The sequence below is a fragment of the Falco biarmicus genome, chromosome 20, assembly GCF_023638135.1.
Source record: "Falco biarmicus isolate bFalBia1 chromosome 20, bFalBia1.pri, whole genome shotgun sequence".
In the NCBI taxonomy this organism is placed as follows: Eukaryota; Metazoa; Chordata; class Aves; order Falconiformes; family Falconidae; genus Falco; species Falco biarmicus.
This window is the reverse complement of record NC_079307.1, coordinates 40,575-56,397: the sequence shown is the minus strand read 5'-3', so window position 1 is coordinate 56,397 and position 15,823 is coordinate 40,575. Positions and strand designations below refer to the sequence as shown.

Genomic DNA, 15,823 nt, shown 5'->3' with positions numbered 1-15,823 from the left:
GATGGAGGGGACAGAGCTGAATGATTTATCTGCCCCAGCACAAACCAAGTCCAGACTCACCAGCCATACTGGGCAGTGCGCTGCTCAGCTGCAACCACTGATGTGAAATCTCTCCTGCCAGCAGAAGAAAAAAAAAAAAAAAGGGATAAAAAAAAGAGATTAGGAGAGCAGGAACCATCCCTTGGCAAGTCTCAGCCACAGGAATTCAGCAGTTTACTCCAGGGACATGCAGCTCTGGCATGCTCACCTGCAGCCCCAAAATCACCCCCAGCATGGTTTTCCACATCCGCCTCCCCACAATTTGCCAGGAAAGCATGTTCTGACCTCAAGTAGAGCTGGAAGTAGCAGCCTAATAGCCCTCCTGTCTGCACTTTTGCTACCCATTACCAGCTCTCCACTGGAGATACACACCTGTGGCAAGCGAGGCTGAGCACTGAGGGCCAGGAAAGTCCCTCATTCCCAGCAGCAGTGAAAGGACCCTGTAGAGGGGAAAAGCAGGGATCACTGGGGATCAACTGGCAAACCAAACACTGCTTGGGTGATGCCCAGATCCATGCATCTGCAGTGATGCCTACTCCAGCATTCCTGCCCATCCCTTGCCAGCTCACACCATGCCCACACCTCAGCATTGTGCTCCCAGCATGGTTTGGGGTGCCCAGGCCCTTCCTGCAGGTACCCAGGAGCAGCAATGGGGGAAACAAGCCCCAGGAGCAAACATGGCTCATTTTTCCACTATTTGCATCACCTCTTCCAAAATGAAACACCCTAAGTCACGCTGAAGCCTTTACCCCAATGCAAAACAGCACAGGACTGCAGAAAATGCCAGCGAGGCTTGGTGCACCTGCGGAAACCACACTCCCCAAACAAGCCACCGCTTAGTAATAGCAAAAAGCTCAAGCACAGACAGTAAACGGTGCGGGGCAAAGTTTGGGGGATGCCTACCTGGGATGCAGGAGTCCGGCATCGGAGCAGGAAAGGGGGATGCATCAGCTCCTGAGTTCAGCGAGGAGATCAATCTTCCGGGATCACCTAGGTGGGAAAAGAGAGGCAGGATGCAGCACATTCACTCTGGAGCCTAATGGGATCTGCAGTAAATGGTGAGGCTGATCCATTGTTACAGCTTCCTCATCCAGGAGCTGTTCCTAACAGAGCAGCTCCAGGGTGGAGGGAATGACGGGGGGCACCCACCAACTCCCCCAGGGACAGAGCAGAGGACTGTCCCGTCCCTCTGCTGCCTGCTGCCCCAGCCCAAGACCCCCAGCGGCCAGCAGGCCTGGGGTCCACCTGGGCCTGCGGAAGCACAGGCAGGGGAAGTCAGCTGCGATCCTGCGGGCCGGGAAGCCAGCCCTCCCCAGGGCCTCCCACCCACATCCGCCACCAGCCAGATGCCGTCACCACGGCCAGCCCTCACCAGCAAGCCCGGACGTGTTTCCCCCTGGTTTTATAACCAGACATAGATAGGTCGATCTCTGCTGCTCCTGCTTATTTTACAAGTTAGATTTACCAAACAAGGCAGGGTTTTTTTCCCCTTTTTTCCCAGGTCACACCCCACCAGGACCCCTCCCAGCCATGCAGCACAGCTCCATCCACTGGTTTCGGAAGGGTCTCCGGCTGCACGACAACCCAGCACTGCTGGCAGCTGCCACTGATTGCTGCTGCCTCCACCCCCTCTTCATCCTCAACCCCTCCAACAGCCAGGCAGGCACCAATGCCCAGCGGTTCCTCCTCGATGCCCTGCGGGACTTGGATGGAAGCCTGCAGAAAATCGGCTCCAGGTGAGTCCCGGTGCCACCCCCGAGGAATTTGGGGGGGGGTGTGTGGGTGTCTCAAGGGGCTTTGTGCCCACCCAGCTCCCCGGCAGGCTGTTCGTGGTGCGGGGCTGCCCAGAGGAGGTGTTTCCCAGTCTCTTCCACGCCTGGGGGACAACACTGTTGACCTTCGAGGTGGACACTGAACCCTCCGCCCGCCAGCGTGATGCCACCGTGGCCAAGCTGGCAGCACAGCATGGTGTGGAGGTGATCCAGGAGGTGTCCCACACCCTCTATGACACTGAGAGGTGGGTGCCTGGTGCTGTCTTTTGGGGATGTGAGATCCAGCCCCAGTGCCAAGCCCGTCTCTCCCTCTCCCACCCCAGAGTCCTTGCCCTGAACAAGGGCAAAGCCCCCCTGACCTACAAGCGCCTTCAGAGCCTCCTGGCAACCCTTGGACCCCCAGAGAAGCCAGCCCCAGCACTCACGCAGGAGCATCTCCAGGGTGAGCATGGGGTGGACCTGGGGTGGGTAGAGCACAAAGCTGGGTCAGCATCTCCCTGTTCACCCTGGAGCAGAGTGATGGCCATCACACCCCCACTGTACTCTGTGCCCCAGGCTGCCACACCCCATGCCAGGCCAGCCATGACACCGACTATGGGGTCCCCAACTTGGAGGAGCTGGGCCAGGACCCCACCAATGTGGGTCCTCACCTCTACCCCGGCGGGGAGACAGCAGCACTCACCCGGCTCGATGCACTCATGGAGAGGACGGTCAGTGCTCAGCAGCCACCACCCACATTTGGGGGCTGCTTTATCTCCCCCATCCCAAAACATGACGCCAATGTGTGTCCCCCATCCAGGCCTGGGTGTGCAGCTTCCAAAAGCCCAGGACAGCGCCCACCTCACTGAGCCCCAGCACCACTGTCCTCAGCCCCTACCTCAAATTTGGCTGCTTGTCGGTCCGCACCTTCTGGTGGCGGCTGGACCAGGTCTACCAAGGGGTGAGGCAGCATTTTTGGGGTGGGAGGCAGAGGGTAAGCCAGAGAAACCTGGCAGAAGAGGTGGAGGGCTGGAGAAAACAGGGACCAGCCCACCCAGAGGGGCTGATCCTGCCTTTGCCAGCAGCAGGAGCACTCCCAGCCCCCCACCTCCTTGCATGGGCAGCTCCTCTGGAGGGAGTTTTTCTACACAGCTGGCGCCAGCATCCCCAATTTCGACCGGATGGCTGGCAACCCTGTCTGCCTGCAGGTCGACTGGGACAATAATCCACAGCACCTCCACGCCTGGAGGGAGGTATTTCCATCAGGGATAACCCTTAGTCCTCTGACCCCCTAAAAGTGTCCCCCTGCCCCATTTAACTCCAACACCCCACACCAGGGCCAGACAGGCTACCCCTTCATCGATGCCATCATGACCCAACTGCGCACCGAGGGCTGGATCCACCACCTCGCTCGGCACGCTGTTGCCTGCTTCCTCACCCGTGGGGACCTCTGGGTCTCCTGGGAAGAAGGGCTGAAGGTCAGGAGATCTTCCCCAACACCCACCAGCACCCATCAGGCTCTTGGGGACCCTGTCCCCACACTACTGTGATGTCCCACAGGTCTTTGAGGAGCTCTTGCTGGATGCTGACTGGTCCCTCAATGCTGGCAACTGGCTGTGGCTGTCAGGCAGTGCCTTCTTCCACCAGTATTTCCGTGTCTACTCACCTGTTGCCTTTGGCAAGAAGACAGACCGGGACGGGGCGTACATTCGGTAGGCGTGAAACCCAGAGCAATGTGAAATGGGACACGGCCTCCCTGGTGGCTTTAACCCCTTGCCGTAGAAAATATGTCCCCATTCTCAAGGATTTCCCTGCTGAGTACATTTATGAGCCCTGGAAAGCACCGCGGGCCGTGCAAGAGAGGGCAGGCTGCTTGGTGGGCACCCACTACCCCCAGCCCATCGTGGAGCATGGGGTGGCGAGCAAGAGGAACCTGGGGCGCATGAAGTTGGCCCATGCTCGGAAAGGTAACAAATCCCCCGTGAGGCACCAAGCTCACTTCACATCCAGCTGCCACCCCAGCTGCCTTTCTCTCCCCCAGGCACCAAGCGAGAGCCACTGGCTGGTCCCTCAGTGGCCGAATCACAAAGGAAAAAGCCCAAGGCCAAGGGGCAGTGAGCCCCACAAGGACGTCCAGGCAGTTGTTAGTTATGGATCATGCACTACTTGTCCTGTTTTGACCCATTTTGCTCAGCCACCTTGCATTAATCCCTTCCCCTCTCCCAGCCTGAGACTGGCAACTTGGCTGCTGCCACCACCCCAAAAATCAACTCCCACCCCAAGCACATGCCCCAAAAAAGGTTAAGTCACCCACCCATCTGAACCAACCCCACCTGAAAACCCCTGAGCTTCCAGACCATGCCCCAGAGGGTGAACACCACCCCGCAAATCTGTCCCTGAGGGGCAACACCCCACTGGATCCACCTCCACCCCTGCCTTAGCTGTAATATTACCGTTATTAAAGGAAGTAGAGTAGTTAAGAAAGCACAGCTCGATTCTGAACACACCTTGACCCACCAGCACCACGCTGAAATCCCCTGGCAGCACAAGCACATTCCAGCTACAGCGTCACCAGGCTGGTCATCGCAGGGAAGCTGGCAGCTTGCTTGATTGCCTGCAGAAAGCATTAGGAAACGGGTTGAGGATACGGTGAGTGCAAGGCAGGGTCAAAGCCAGCCCCAGAAAGGTGCTCAGGTGAGAAAATAAAGCTACTTTTGTCTCTAAATACACCCACCATTAGCACTCTTCACTTACGGCGCTAATACAAAGCAACCCTGGAGGCCAGCAAACAGCTTCTCTTCCTGAAAAGCTCTAAACACACCAAACTCCTTTGCACAGATGCCTGGAAGCATTACAGCGGTCAGCCAAGGCCAAGCACTGCTGTTGCCACCTCAGGGGCTGCAGAGACTGTCACACAGACGCGAATCCAAAGAAAGCAGCTCGCGGAAGGAAGCCACATAAGGAGTAACAAGCCACAGGCCTACGAAGCCCACCCAACAGAGGGTAACCGAGCCCCGGCCTGCCACGCCGCGACCCCTCAGGCAGCCCCACCACGGCTCTCCTCACCGCCAGCAGACCGCGACTAGCAGGCGCATGCGCTCGAGACTTTTATAGCTTCACGAAGCATCGCGAGAACGCAAGTGAATTCTCGTGCGAGCGCTTCGTCTCCCTCCGGCGGACCCGCGAAAGTCCCGCCCCTTCCGCTGCGAGCCAATGGAAAGGCGAAGCGGAGGGGGGCGGTCCAATCCCTTCCCGCCGCCGCGCCAGGGGGCGGGGCGCGGCGCGAGGTGCCTGTGCGGGGCGCGGCGGCCGGGCGTCTCCTCATGGGGCCGGGCGCGCGGCGCCAGGTGCGTGCTGGGCGGGAGCGGGGGGCGCGTTGCCATGGCGACGGCGGGCCCCTGCGCTGCGGGCAGGCGGCCGCCATGAGGGGAGCCCCGAGGGCGGCGGGCAGCGGCCTCCCCGCGTGGTCGGGCTGCGGGGTGTCCGGGCACCGAGGGGGGCCGGGGGGCAGCCGGAGGACCGGGGGGCGGCCGCCTCATGGCGGGGGCCACTAGGGCCCAGCCTCACCTCAGCGGCGCCGCTCTGCCGGCCGCCCCCGCGCCGTCGCCCTCTAAAAGCTGTCTTTTTGGACGTTTTCCCATCCCTATGAAGGAGCCTCGGCCTCTTCCCTGCCTGCTGAGATACCGTGTTCTTGCTTTTCCCTCAGGTTTAGCGTGAGAGGGGGCGAGGAGAGGGCGCAGCAGAGAGGAAAGGTAAGGCCTGGAAGCGCCGGGCATCCCTGGAGGTGTGAATCCCCTCCCCCAGCAGCTCCCGGTTTGCTTTCCAGAAACACCCTGGAAACGGTGGAAAGGCAGCCCTGCATGCAGAAGTGCCTGCTCAAGGGCTGTCCCGCATCCTCATCTGCTGGGGTTTAAATCAGGCAGAGCAAAGCAAGCCTGCGTCTGACCGCATCGGCCTGGCGCCTGTCAGACGATGCAGGCTCCTGTGTCAGTTTTTTGGGGATACAAACCTCTTTCAGGCTTCACTGGGTCACTCCCGCATATTCTTCATGAAGCTGGTGGGAGCCCGAAGCACATGGAGAATCTCAACATTAAATAAAAACCTCTGATGTATTTTAACGGGCATCCAAGGAGACTGAATCTTGTGTTTGTAACATCAGTGTGAACAGAAGTGGGGCTCGTTTTCCTCACGCTGCTGGTCCCCATTATCTCTGAGAGCCGTCCCTTTCTAGGACAGTTTTGGACAAGCAATGGGGGCCTGCTCCAATTCCAGCTCCCACATGGAGGGACAGAACTTGGGAATCAGCCAGGGACAGCTCATAAATGTCCTTTCAGATTCTTTTAGCTGAAACATAGCAGGTTTTAAACTATAACACAATGTTTGTCTTATTCCAACATCTTAAATCCACACAATTTTAAAAGGAGATCTGAATTACGCCCTCACTGGCGGTCTCAGCACCCAAAGAAGCTAAAAATAATAGATGAGCAATGAATCGGTACTTGCTTCTTTATATAATTTGAAGGGGCGTTCCAGAGAAGCCCCTCTTTGAGCACTGAGCAGCAAGCACACAGTTTGTACTTTGCTTAAACTTTAAATGTTCAGATCTAGCATGCAGGTGTAGCTTTACTTGTGTATTAGCTGCTGAGCATGGAGACAAGGGTGTCCACAGTGACTTCCCCATCTCCCTTGGTGATGAGTTAATGGGAGAAAATGTCTCATTAATTTCCTGGGTTGGTTCTGCAGGCTGGGATCTCTTGTTGACTGAATGGCACAGCCGTGTTTCATAGAATTATGGCAAGGTTTTTGTAAACACATGCTCTGTGTGTCAGCGTTAATTTGACACATGCTTTGTTTAGGCATTTGGTTTTATCTGGGACGTATCTTTGTGTTTCAGGCATTTTTGCAGCTGGATTGTCTCCCTTATATTGCATACAGAATTGTTGTGGTTGGGTTTATTCAGTGTTGGTGGCTTGGGTATCATTTAAAGATAATGGTTCCTTGCTGAAATCTGTATCCTAAAGGCTTTAGGATAAATTAACTGATTTCTTTGGTGTGGATGGCAAAGGAGAACACCACAAACCTATGCAGGGACTCTGTAAGCTTAGCACTGTTAATAAAGGTGACGAAAGACAATGCTGTGACAGGGAAGCTTAGTGCTGTTAATAAAGGTGGTGAGGGACAACGCTGTGCAAGGGAACAGGGCAGCTGAGCCAAGAACCCACGGAATTTGATGTTTACTCTCTCTCCGACTCCATGTAGTCTAAATAGCTGGAAAGTTCCTGACATCTCGAGGAGCATGGCTGGAGAGACGCTTCTTATCTTGTAAGTGCCCATTGCTTTCTCTCCTTCGTGGCACCTGTGGTCACAGAACGGTCAGGTACTGTCTTCTAGGTACATTTTGCCCTGCAGCTGTGGTGCCACGCTCTGAAGTGATGCTGCTTAATTTCGGTTACCTCAGCTGTGCCAGCATGATTTGTCCCCCTGGAGAGCAGAGCTTCTCCCCAGGTCTAAGGTCTGGAGGTTCACATTTCTTGTCTGAGTCTCCAAGACTTAGAGAAATAAGACTTTTTTTGGAGACAGAAGACAACTAGTCATTATTTCTGATTTCTTTTTTTTTCTGTTGTGGCTATTTGGATTAAATAGAAATAAAAGTTGAAGTTCATGGTATTAGAAAGCCATGTTTTGGTAACTCTAATTATGAAAGGGTTTTTTTCCTAAGTTGAGAATGACTTTTGAAATGTTGTTAGTGCTTTAAAGGCACTTAAAAATGGAGTGAAATAGAAGCAGTGCTCAGGCAGGTGAGCAAGCAAAACGGGAAGACCTAGGTAGGAGTTTATAAACAGGCTTGATATTTGAGACTTACTGATAATTCACAATGTAAAGCTAATATAACTTAAAATATATCCATAAACTAAGCCAGTCTAGAAAGTGGGGAATGTTTTAACTTCGGCTTTTAGGTATGCTGCCTTGGAGGGGGGCAACAGCAGACCTTGACAGCAGCGGTAGTTCAGCATGTTGCTTTACACGAACTTCTTAATATTCCAGTTAACAAAGGCTATGTGCTTTAGTCCCTAGCTCGTCTAAAGTGTCTTTGCACCATTAATTAAAATCTGGCTGGCTTTGTGGAAGCAGCCTGTTCTTCCAGGATAATCAGCTAATCCAAAATGAGAGATCTTGCCCTACTGGAAAGAAAAAAAAGAAGGTTTTTTTTCCCCGCTTAATGTTTCCCATCCTGGCTGTGCTTGGCTGTATTCACTCAAGGCAAGTTTGATGTTACTGCCTGACTGATCATGTGTCCTGCAGGTCCTCCTGCCTCCCTGAGAGTCACCGCTTCAGAGCGGGTGTTTTTTCTGGCTGTTTAACTCCCCAAAATGGTTCAGCGCGGGGCCTGGCAGTTGCAGGTGTTCAGGGGGCATGAGGCTGCAGAGGTTCGTTGTCAGAACAGCACCAGAGTGCTCTCAGGCTTGATGGTGCGTTGGAAAAACACAGGGTACAATGTGCAAAAGGGTGTGTGGTGGAGAAACCTCAGCCTTGCAAGCACAGAGGGTGGAAAACCAGGAGGTGCAAGCAGTCAGCTGGAGCTTGGTTCCTCACTTGTTAAATGCATTTGAAACTATTACCCGAAATCTGGTCTCTACAGTAAAATTAAAAATGTGATTATCTGAGGTGATAGGCATATGCTGAGTGGTGTTTCGGGAGGCAGGTTATGAAGACCAGCTCTCTGAGATGTTATAATATTATTATATTATTTTTATAATTATATATTATTATTGTAATTACAAAGTTCTCGGAACTGTTCAGAAATGACAGGCTGGCAAACATACCACATCTGAGCGTCTGCGACAGTCGATGTTCCCTGCTTTCATCATCCAGCACTGAAAGATGACAGTTACTGAGATTTACGGGGATGATTTTTTAAATGATCCCTGCATGCGTTTGCAGCCTGTGCAGCTGGGGTTTCCTACCTGCAAAGAGTTGCCCTGCGTATCGCCTGTCAGTGCTGCTGTTGTACTGCAGTGAAGCAAGCACAAGCATCTCATTTGTAGGACAAACGCTCAGATCTCACAGAGGCTGCGAAACCTGTAAAAAGCCTGTGATTTTGGGCCAGCAGCTCTTACACAGCATTTCCTTTTGGCAAAAGCCCACCTAACCATAATTTTTGTTGGGCTTTTCATTACAATCAGCAAGGAAAAAAAATGGACAAGGGTAAACAGTTTTGTCTGCTTACTTTCCCTTTTAGTAGTCTTATTTTTGGAGGAGCAGAGTGGGAGAGGACTGTATGCTGGCAGACCTTTTGTATTTTATGTCATGGGCTGTTGAAAGAGTTCTCAGACAACTTCCTTTCTGTGGGCCTTAAGGTCATATCCCACTGCCTGTAGATGTATGGCAGGCTGGTTAATCCTTCTCTCATCACCGGAGAATGAAAAGCTTTCGGTGGCTTTTAAGCCAACAAAAATCTTTTTGTCTTTCTTCCTTCCCGTTGTTTCCTAAGCAGCAGGTTTGTTAACGGGCACCATTGCCTTGGAAGCGGGGAGCGCCTGCTCCAAGGTACCGGCTCTCAGGCAAAGATGAACAGCTGAGGTGAAGTGAAGGGTCTGGCAACCCAGTGGTCTGCCAGTGATGATTGCATCCCAGTTGGACAAAACAGCCCTACAATTTTATTGAGCTTCGTTGTAAAGGAGGTTAAGGAAGCGGATGAGAGTCGCGGGGCAAAGTTCAGAAACAAAAAAGTGCAATTCTTGGCCCGAAGGTGATCTCATAAAGATAACAGAAGCCAGTATTTATCCGCCAGTGAAAAGCTGGCTCAACAAAAACCTGTGGTCTGTTCCACGTCATATTGTATGTATGTAGTGACTTTGCTTGTGGTGATTTGTCTACTATAGAAACTGGATGGCTTCTACGGTGAGCTTGGGTAAAGAAACATTGTTGGAAGATGGAATGCCACCTGCAAAAAAGCCCAGGTAAATTTAATTATACTCCAGTGAATTTTTTCTAATAAGAGCTTTTTCCGTAACCTTGCATTGTTCTTTAAAGAGCATGATGCTTGGCACCAAGCCCCAGCACTTGTTTCAGTTGCTGATCCAAGAAAAGCGGGCTGTCTCTAGCTGTGCCCTGTGTTTTCCTGCAGTTTGTGGAACACAAGCCTTAATGCCCAGAATGTACTTTGCTGCTGGGGTTTTTTTTAACCCCTAAGCCAGGGTGCATGGTTGCACAGAAAGCTGTTTTTTACTGTACTGTCTCCACGATTTTAGCTTGGGTCCTGTCCATGCATAGGGTCATGTCAGATGTGGTGGTCATGCTTCTTCACTTGAGTTGGACAGCAGTTCCTGGGAGGATATGCAATTACACTAATTAGTATGATTTTGCTGCATGCAAAGGCTAAATAGTGCTACTCTGGAGGCTCATACTAATAAGTAGGTCATCTTACAGTTGTCCAAGTGGGGACCGGAGCATGATGCAAAGCTGAGGCATAACCTGCACTTCTTCCAGCCAGGATTGGTACTGTGGCTGCTTCGGGCTCAGAAGTTAAGGCATCATCATCTGCAAACAAGCAGCTAATTCATCTAGGGAGTTGTCTTCCACCAATCTGACTTGCTTATGAGTTACGCAGGGCTGGAGCATATTTTCTGTGAAGGAACTCTAGTCTCAAGTTTGATCCAGTGTGTGTGGAATGAGCAGAAAAGAGACTGGGAGATATTTTTTTTCCTTGCTCAGGATATCAGGGTAGAAACCAGGTGTATTTATCAGCATAGGAACAGAATGCCCCTTTCAGACATGTGGCGTACGACGTTAAGATTGAGTATTTGGTATTATTTTGGATTTCGGTCCCTGGGTTTCTGGTTGTGTTTTTATACTAGCTTATTAGCATGAATACTAATATATTGTCTGAGGCTCGCAATCCCAAAATTAAAACTCATTTATCATCACTAACAGTGAAGACCTTCTCAAGAAAAGGGTTAACTTGTCTGTTTTCGTAGGCAGTAGCAGAGGGAAGGCAAAGCTCCATCTGTGTGGTGTTAGTTTCCTTTCCCCTTCTCGCTAAATATCACGTGTTTGCAGATAAAAAACATTCCTTCCAAATGACCTGCCTCCCTGGGCTGCTGCTTCGATCCTCTGGGAAGCTGCAGCTGGTCCCCTGCTTCAGAAAAGCAGCTTGACACCAGGCAAGGCATGATGAGGAGAAGCACATCTACTTGATCAATAATAAACATCAGATTTAAAAGCACTCTGCAAGTGTAAAGCTAGGAAAATAAGGAAGAGAGGAGGAGCAAGGGAGAATACAGCCCCACAGCTCTTTCATGAGACTCTTCATATCGTCTGGAATTCCAAAAGATTGGCCTTGAGCATGCCGCTAACATTGCAAGTGTAATGGGGAAGGGATTTCTGGCACAGCAGTGTCCTGCTGAGGGGTCTTCTCGGCAAAGAGGGGCCAGGAGGTGGGAAGGTCCTCTCCTGGGCAGAGCTGGGAGGAAGCCTCGACTTCATTCCTTTTGTGCTGAGGTAAATGGGGCTGCTGCCTTCAGGCCCCTGTTTAGTACCTTACTTAAAGCAGGTACAGTCACGGTTGTATTGACCTCCCGCGTGGGGATCTGATGCATGGTTTGTCTCGGTACATAAAATACTATGTATGTGTCTCTACAGCCATTGATAACATATTCCATAATTACTCACCACACCTCTTCCACTGTCTCCAGCCTTTTTGTTAGCTTCCAGGCAGCTATTATTACCAAGATCTCCCATATTCCAAATTTTAATTGTATTAGCTTTGCTTCAGAAGTATTTCGGGGCAGTTTTGACTTCCCCAGTAACCATCTTGGTAACAAACTCAATTGCCAAATATGTTGTAATTATACATCTTGTAATTGTGGGCATTTGTGATGTTGATCTGTGGAGCTGTGTGCTGTCTTTAAGGGATACTAAGCTGTTCCTCTAATCCTCTGTTTATCAGAGGACCCTAATGGGCATGTTGATTGAAAATTTAGGCAGAGGGTACCTCCCCTGTCCTCGGTCTGCATGTTCCACGATTGGAGACGGCCTTCCGTCTATGATGGTACCAGCTGTGCTACTTTCTCCTCTTGCAGGAAGCTGTTGCCAAGCCTCAAAACTAAGAAGCCTCAGGAACTTGTGCTGGTGATTGGGACAGGAATTAGTGCAGCAGTTGCTCCCCAGGTCCCAGCGCTGAAGTCTTGGAAGGGGTTAATCCAGGCCCTCCTGGATGCTGCTATTGACTTTGATCTCCTTGAAGATGAAGAGAGCAAACGGTTTCAAAAGTGTCTCCATGAAGACAAAAACTTGGTTCATGTCGCCCACGACCTTATCCAGAAGCTGTCTCCGGTGAGTGTGCTTGTAGCACTGTACGTAAATATTCGGTACCCCACCCTGAGCATAGGATTTGGCTTTTGGAAATAGCCAGATTTGGTTCTCCTGCGTGCCCCCATCTCCAACAATTCCTGTCTATGAGGAACCACAAGTGCAGTTACTGTGCCAGGTTCCCGAGAAATAACTGCCGTGGAGACTACGTTTGGGGTATTTCCCTCAGAGCACGCTGCGGGGGAGTACCCACCCCAAAGCAGTAAGTGCTCTGTGTTTGCCTTGCAAGGACCTGTAGTCTTTGCAGAGGTCTTCGAGAAATATGTGGGTAGTTTTTCATCAAGTCATTTGGCATGAGGTGTTAAAAGAAGCCAGGCTCTGATCTTAATCTGTCTCCCCTTCTCAGCGCACAAGCAATGTTCGCTCAACCTTTTTCAAAGACTGTTTATACGAGGTGTTTGATGACCTGGAATCTAAAATGGAAGATTCTGGGAAGCAGCTGCTTCAGTCCGTGCTTCACTTAATGGAAAACGGGGCACTTGTGTTAACCACAAACTTTGATAACCTGCTGGAACTGTACGCAGCACACCAAGGGAAGCATCTGGAGTCTCTTGACCTGACTGATGAAAAGAAGGTAAACGATGATGATATTTTTTTGTCAGGGCTGAGCTGGGACAGCAGCAGCTGCAGGATGTGCCCTCATACCCGTGTAAGGGGATTGTACTGTTCATAGTAGTTTAAGTGATGTTAGACAAGCTCCAAGCAGAGGCTCTGACCATTTGGGGCAGTGAGCAGAGGAATGAAGACAAACACTCGTTTCTGAAATGCTGTGCTTGCTGGCTGGCATCCATTGCTCAGGAGGAGCCCTTAAGCCTGGCATTTCTTTGATCTCTGTCCTTGAAACTTCTGCCTTGGCCTTGCTGAAGTACCGCAAGCCTCGCTTCCACATAAGGCTTGGGTCGATGTTCTAACCGACATGGGCGACACGGGAAGCTCTGTGCGAGACACCAAGCTGATCTTTCTATTTTTGTAACGTGCTGCGGAATGCTTTTTGTGGCAGAGTGTTTTTGGGGCTGTAGCCTTCAAGGCTTCCCATTAGCGCCGCGTCCTCTTTCTGAAATGGCTGGATGGCTCCTGCTGGGTTACTCACGTGCTCCGGCTTCTTCTGCCATGCTCTCGGATTTGTAGCTGCTCGCTTCATGCAAGGTTCCCTCCTTCTGCCCCAGTTAGGCAGAAAATCAGTCTGTGAAACCCTGAGCTCTTCGCCACCTGCCCGCCTCATCTTTCCATCATGGGCCTTACTGGTGGAAAGTGTCTTGTCTTTCTGTTTGCTTTGTTAAACACACGCCACATGTAGGTGCTGTGCAGCACTTGGTCTCTTTCCATTCAGGCTCATTTCTGTGCTTCATGTTTCCTGCATGACCTCTTAATCTACATGGCTGGAAGTACTTACAGTGTTACAAATAAGCGTTCTAATTATTGCAAGCTTAAACAAGCTAAGGTCTGCAGGAGTAACCTGAGAGCCTTGGAAGTGGCTTTCTGAAATGAAGGTCAGCTGTTGAGCTCCCTCTGAGCTTCTCAGAGCCTAGAAGGGCCAAGAAATAAAACTCTGTAGGCCTGAGAGGCATGCTGACAGTATTTTCAGAATTTCCCCCTTTTTCTGCTGAGTTGGGTGTATCAATCCAGTCTCTTCCCATCACATTTGCTGTTCAGCTGAAGTGTTGGCCCAAACACGCGTCATAGGCTGTGATGTTGAGGCTGATGGACTCGTGACCTCTTGAGGAGATGAGGAAGAAGCTGCTCTTTGAAATGCTTCCCCAAAATGGTATTTTTAACAGCGCCGTGGAAGCTAACATGATGCACTCCCTAACATTTCCGGAGGGGTTTGTTTTGCGCAGGTATTGGAGTGGGCACAAGAGAAGAGGAAGCTGAGCGTCCTGCACATCCATGGCGTTTACACCAACCCCAGTGGCATCGTGCTCCACCCAGCTGGATACCAGAATGTGCTGCGCAACACAGAGGTTATGGTGAGGCAGCCCTGCATTCTCTCTGCAGCATGTACTTTGGGGTCCCGTACATTATGTATATACATCTCCCGCTTCCCTGGCAAGCCCATAGGTTAACCAGGCGTAGACTCAGCTGAGTTTAAAGACTGAGCTCTGTGCAGGGTGGTGGGAGAGTCCTTGATTTTGTGAAATATGAGGGATGGATTCTCTAACCCACTAAGCCTCACCACGTTTGTGTTGGGGATGATCAAACGACAGCACTCCTGCAGAAAGAGCCTCATCAGCAATAAGGCAGATGCTGTCTCTTGTGCCGTGTGAAGGTAAAACTTGCCCTGACTAAGAACATCTTTCCCTTTTTTAAAGCGAGAGATTCAGAAGCTGTATGAAAATAAGTCATTCCTGTTCTTGGGCTGTGGTTGGACTGTTGATGACACCACGTTTCAGGCCCTGTTTCTAGAGGCTGTGAAGCACAAGTCAGACCTGGAGCATTTCATGCTCGTACGGAGGGGAGATGTGGATGAGTTCAAGAAGCTCCGTGAGAACATGCTGGACAAAGGGATTAAAGTGATTTCCTATGGAGATGAATACGCAGACTTGCCTGAGTACTTTGAGAGGCTGACGAGCGAGATTGCCATGCGGGGTCGAACAGGTACAGGGGTTCCGGGCTGCGTGGGATGGCTCGCTGCATATACCCACTATCTCTGCGCTTACCTCGGGCATCCTGTCATATGACAGCACAGTTTCTGACTGTCCCCATGGACTTTGGAGCGTAGACTGTTAACAGCTCCCATTCTCTGTGCTGTGTTATTCCATAAGCTTCCTGCCCCCACCCCCAAGAGAAACTGTCTGCAAGTGTAGCTGGATTTATTGAGGCTTGTTTTTATGAAACCACTGTATGTTCTTACAGTTTAAACAGCTCTGCTGCTTCCCACGCATGCAAACTGTACTTTTCATGTGGAGCTGCAGTTGTTTATTTGCTTTCTAGTGAAAGGGCATTTCAGTCTCACTGACCTTCCTGCTACTCAGCCTGAGCCAGTATCTTAATGTACAAGAGATCATACTAATAGCTCATAAAAATGGGGAACAGCACTTGCTGTTCATGCAGGGGCTCCCCGTGTCTGTGCAGTCACCTCAGGGTTGCCTTCCCACCTGGTCCATTGCTCTCTCCTAGGTGTGCCTAAGGAGGGACAACAGCTGAACGGCTCTGCTGCTGCCCACACCGAGATAAAGGGTAAGACCCTCCCGAGCCAAGAGAGGAGGCTTTGCCCTTTCTAGCGTCTGTATGGCTCCCCGGGAGCCTGGCAGCCTCTGGGGCAAGTTTTGCAGAGCCTTTGTTTTCCGGCAGGATGCAGCACTTGAGCACCAGCCTTGCCCAGGACCTGGGCCGTGGCAGGGGACTCCCTAGGACGGGCCTAAGCCAGAGCCAGCAGCTCCCAGGGAGGCCTGCACAGTTTTTAAGTCCACCCTAGAGGAGAAGCGAAGGCCACTGCTGTCAAGCTGCCGCCAGCACACACGGAGCCAGGACACTTCAGGCATGGAACAGAGGCCAGGGCAGAGCCTCCTCGGTCAGAAACCTGGTTTAACGTAGTAATTGTCTTTTTATTGAGGCTGCACACACCTGGGGAACATGGTCTCCCCAAAGGAGCTGCAGCCTCGTCTCATTTCATACCTAGTGCTTTTGTATTCTGTACTTTCAATTAAAAAAAAAAAAAGAAA

The 15,823-nt window shown here is 51.3% G+C and overlaps 3 protein-coding genes across 17 annotated transcripts in view; 2 read left to right on the top strand and 1 right to left on the bottom strand.

Annotated features, from left to right (window-relative positions):
- TIRAP (TIR domain containing adaptor protein) overlaps positions 1-4,959 on the bottom strand; it is a 6,491-nt gene extending 1,532 nt beyond the window's left edge. Inside the window, exons 1-5 of one of the 6 annotated variants that reach the window (XM_056322682.1) lie at positions 4,857-4,959; positions 4,298-4,404; positions 943-1,029; positions 412-479; positions 61-114 (exon numbers count right to left, since the gene is read on the bottom strand). In XM_056322682.1, coding sequence (XP_056178657.1) covers positions 61-114; positions 412-457 — 100 coding nt within the window. In that variant the 5' untranslated portion in view covers positions 458-479; positions 943-1,029; positions 4,298-4,404; positions 4,857-4,959. Of the gene's footprint in view, positions 1-60; positions 115-411; positions 480-942; positions 1,086-1,188; positions 1,330-3,456; positions 3,605-4,297; positions 4,405-4,524; positions 4,682-4,856 lie in introns of those variants that run through there. The other 5 variants (XM_056322678.1, XM_056322680.1, XM_056322683.1 and 2 more) reach the window with 5 other exon arrangements.
- Positions 1,519-5,908, top strand: LOC130141641 (cryptochrome-2-like). 9 transcript variants are annotated; one of them, XR_008819104.1, is made up of 11 exons: positions 1,519-1,775; positions 1,862-2,253; positions 2,367-2,521; positions 2,611-2,751; positions 2,873-3,043; positions 3,128-3,268; positions 3,351-3,502; positions 3,573-4,484; positions 4,629-4,793; positions 5,497-5,542; positions 5,617-5,908. XR_008819104.1 is itself a non-coding variant. In XM_056322667.1 (9 exons), exons 1-9 carry the CDS (start codon positions 1,570-1,572, stop codon positions 4,093-4,095), a joined length of 1,800 nt encoding a protein of 599 aa, XP_056178642.1. In that variant the 5' UTR covers positions 1,519-1,569. The 9 variants fall into 9 exon arrangements, 8 of the variants coding, with proteins under 8 accessions (XP_056178642.1, XP_056178641.1, XP_056178643.1 ...); XM_056322667.1 differs by lacking the exons at positions 4,629-4,793; positions 5,497-5,542; positions 5,617-5,908 and having other exon boundaries at positions 1,862-2,056; positions 2,135-2,253; positions 2,876-3,043; positions 3,573-4,095; XM_056322666.1 differs by lacking the exons at positions 4,629-4,793; positions 5,497-5,542; positions 5,617-5,908 and having other exon boundaries at positions 1,862-2,056; positions 2,135-2,253; positions 3,573-4,095.
- FAM118B (family with sequence similarity 118 member B) lies at positions 5,044-15,823 on the top strand. 2 transcript variants are annotated; one of them, XM_056322675.1, is made up of 9 exons: positions 5,044-5,137; positions 5,497-5,542; positions 9,674-9,751; positions 11,873-12,125; positions 12,508-12,735; positions 14,000-14,128; positions 14,471-14,756; positions 15,279-15,338; positions 15,453-15,823. In XM_056322675.1, exons 3-9 carry the CDS (start codon positions 9,681-9,683, stop codon positions 15,464-15,466), a joined length of 1,041 nt encoding a protein of 346 aa, XP_056178650.1. In that variant the 5' UTR covers positions 5,044-5,137; positions 5,497-5,542; positions 9,674-9,680; the 3' UTR covers positions 15,467-15,823. The 2 variants fall into 2 exon arrangements, with proteins under 2 accessions (XP_056178650.1, XP_056178649.1); XM_056322674.1 differs by lacking the exons at positions 5,044-5,137; positions 5,497-5,542 and adding an exon at positions 7,021-7,112.

What these genes read in the sequence shown, in the direction of transcription:
- LOC130141641 (XM_056322665.1), top strand. Translation starts at nt 1,570, where the DNA reads ATGCAGCACAGCTCCATCCACTGGTTTCGGAAGGGTCTCCGGCTGCAC. An exon ending in CCTGGGAAGAAGGGCTGAAG is followed by an intron (nt 3,269 to 3,350) that starts GTCAGGAGATCT and finishes GATGTCCCACAG; the next exon opens with GTCTTTGAGGAGCTCTTGCT. An exon ending in CGGGACGGGGCGTACATTCG is followed by an intron (nt 3,503 to 3,572) that starts GTAGGCGTGAAA and finishes CCCTTGCCGTAG; the next exon opens with AAAATATGTCCCCATTCTCA.
- FAM118B (XM_056322674.1), top strand. Translation starts at nt 7,021, where the DNA reads ATGTTTACTCTCTCTCCGACTCCATGTAGTCTAAATAGCTGGAAAGTT. An exon ending in TGCGCAACACAGAGGTTATG is followed by an intron (nt 14,129 to 14,470) that starts GTGAGGCAGCCC and finishes CCTTTTTTAAAG; the next exon opens with CGAGAGATTCAGAAGCTGTA. An exon ending in TGCCATGCGGGGTCGAACAG is followed by an intron (nt 14,757 to 15,278) that starts GTACAGGGGTTC and finishes GCTCTCTCCTAG; the next exon opens with GTGTGCCTAAGGAGGGACAA.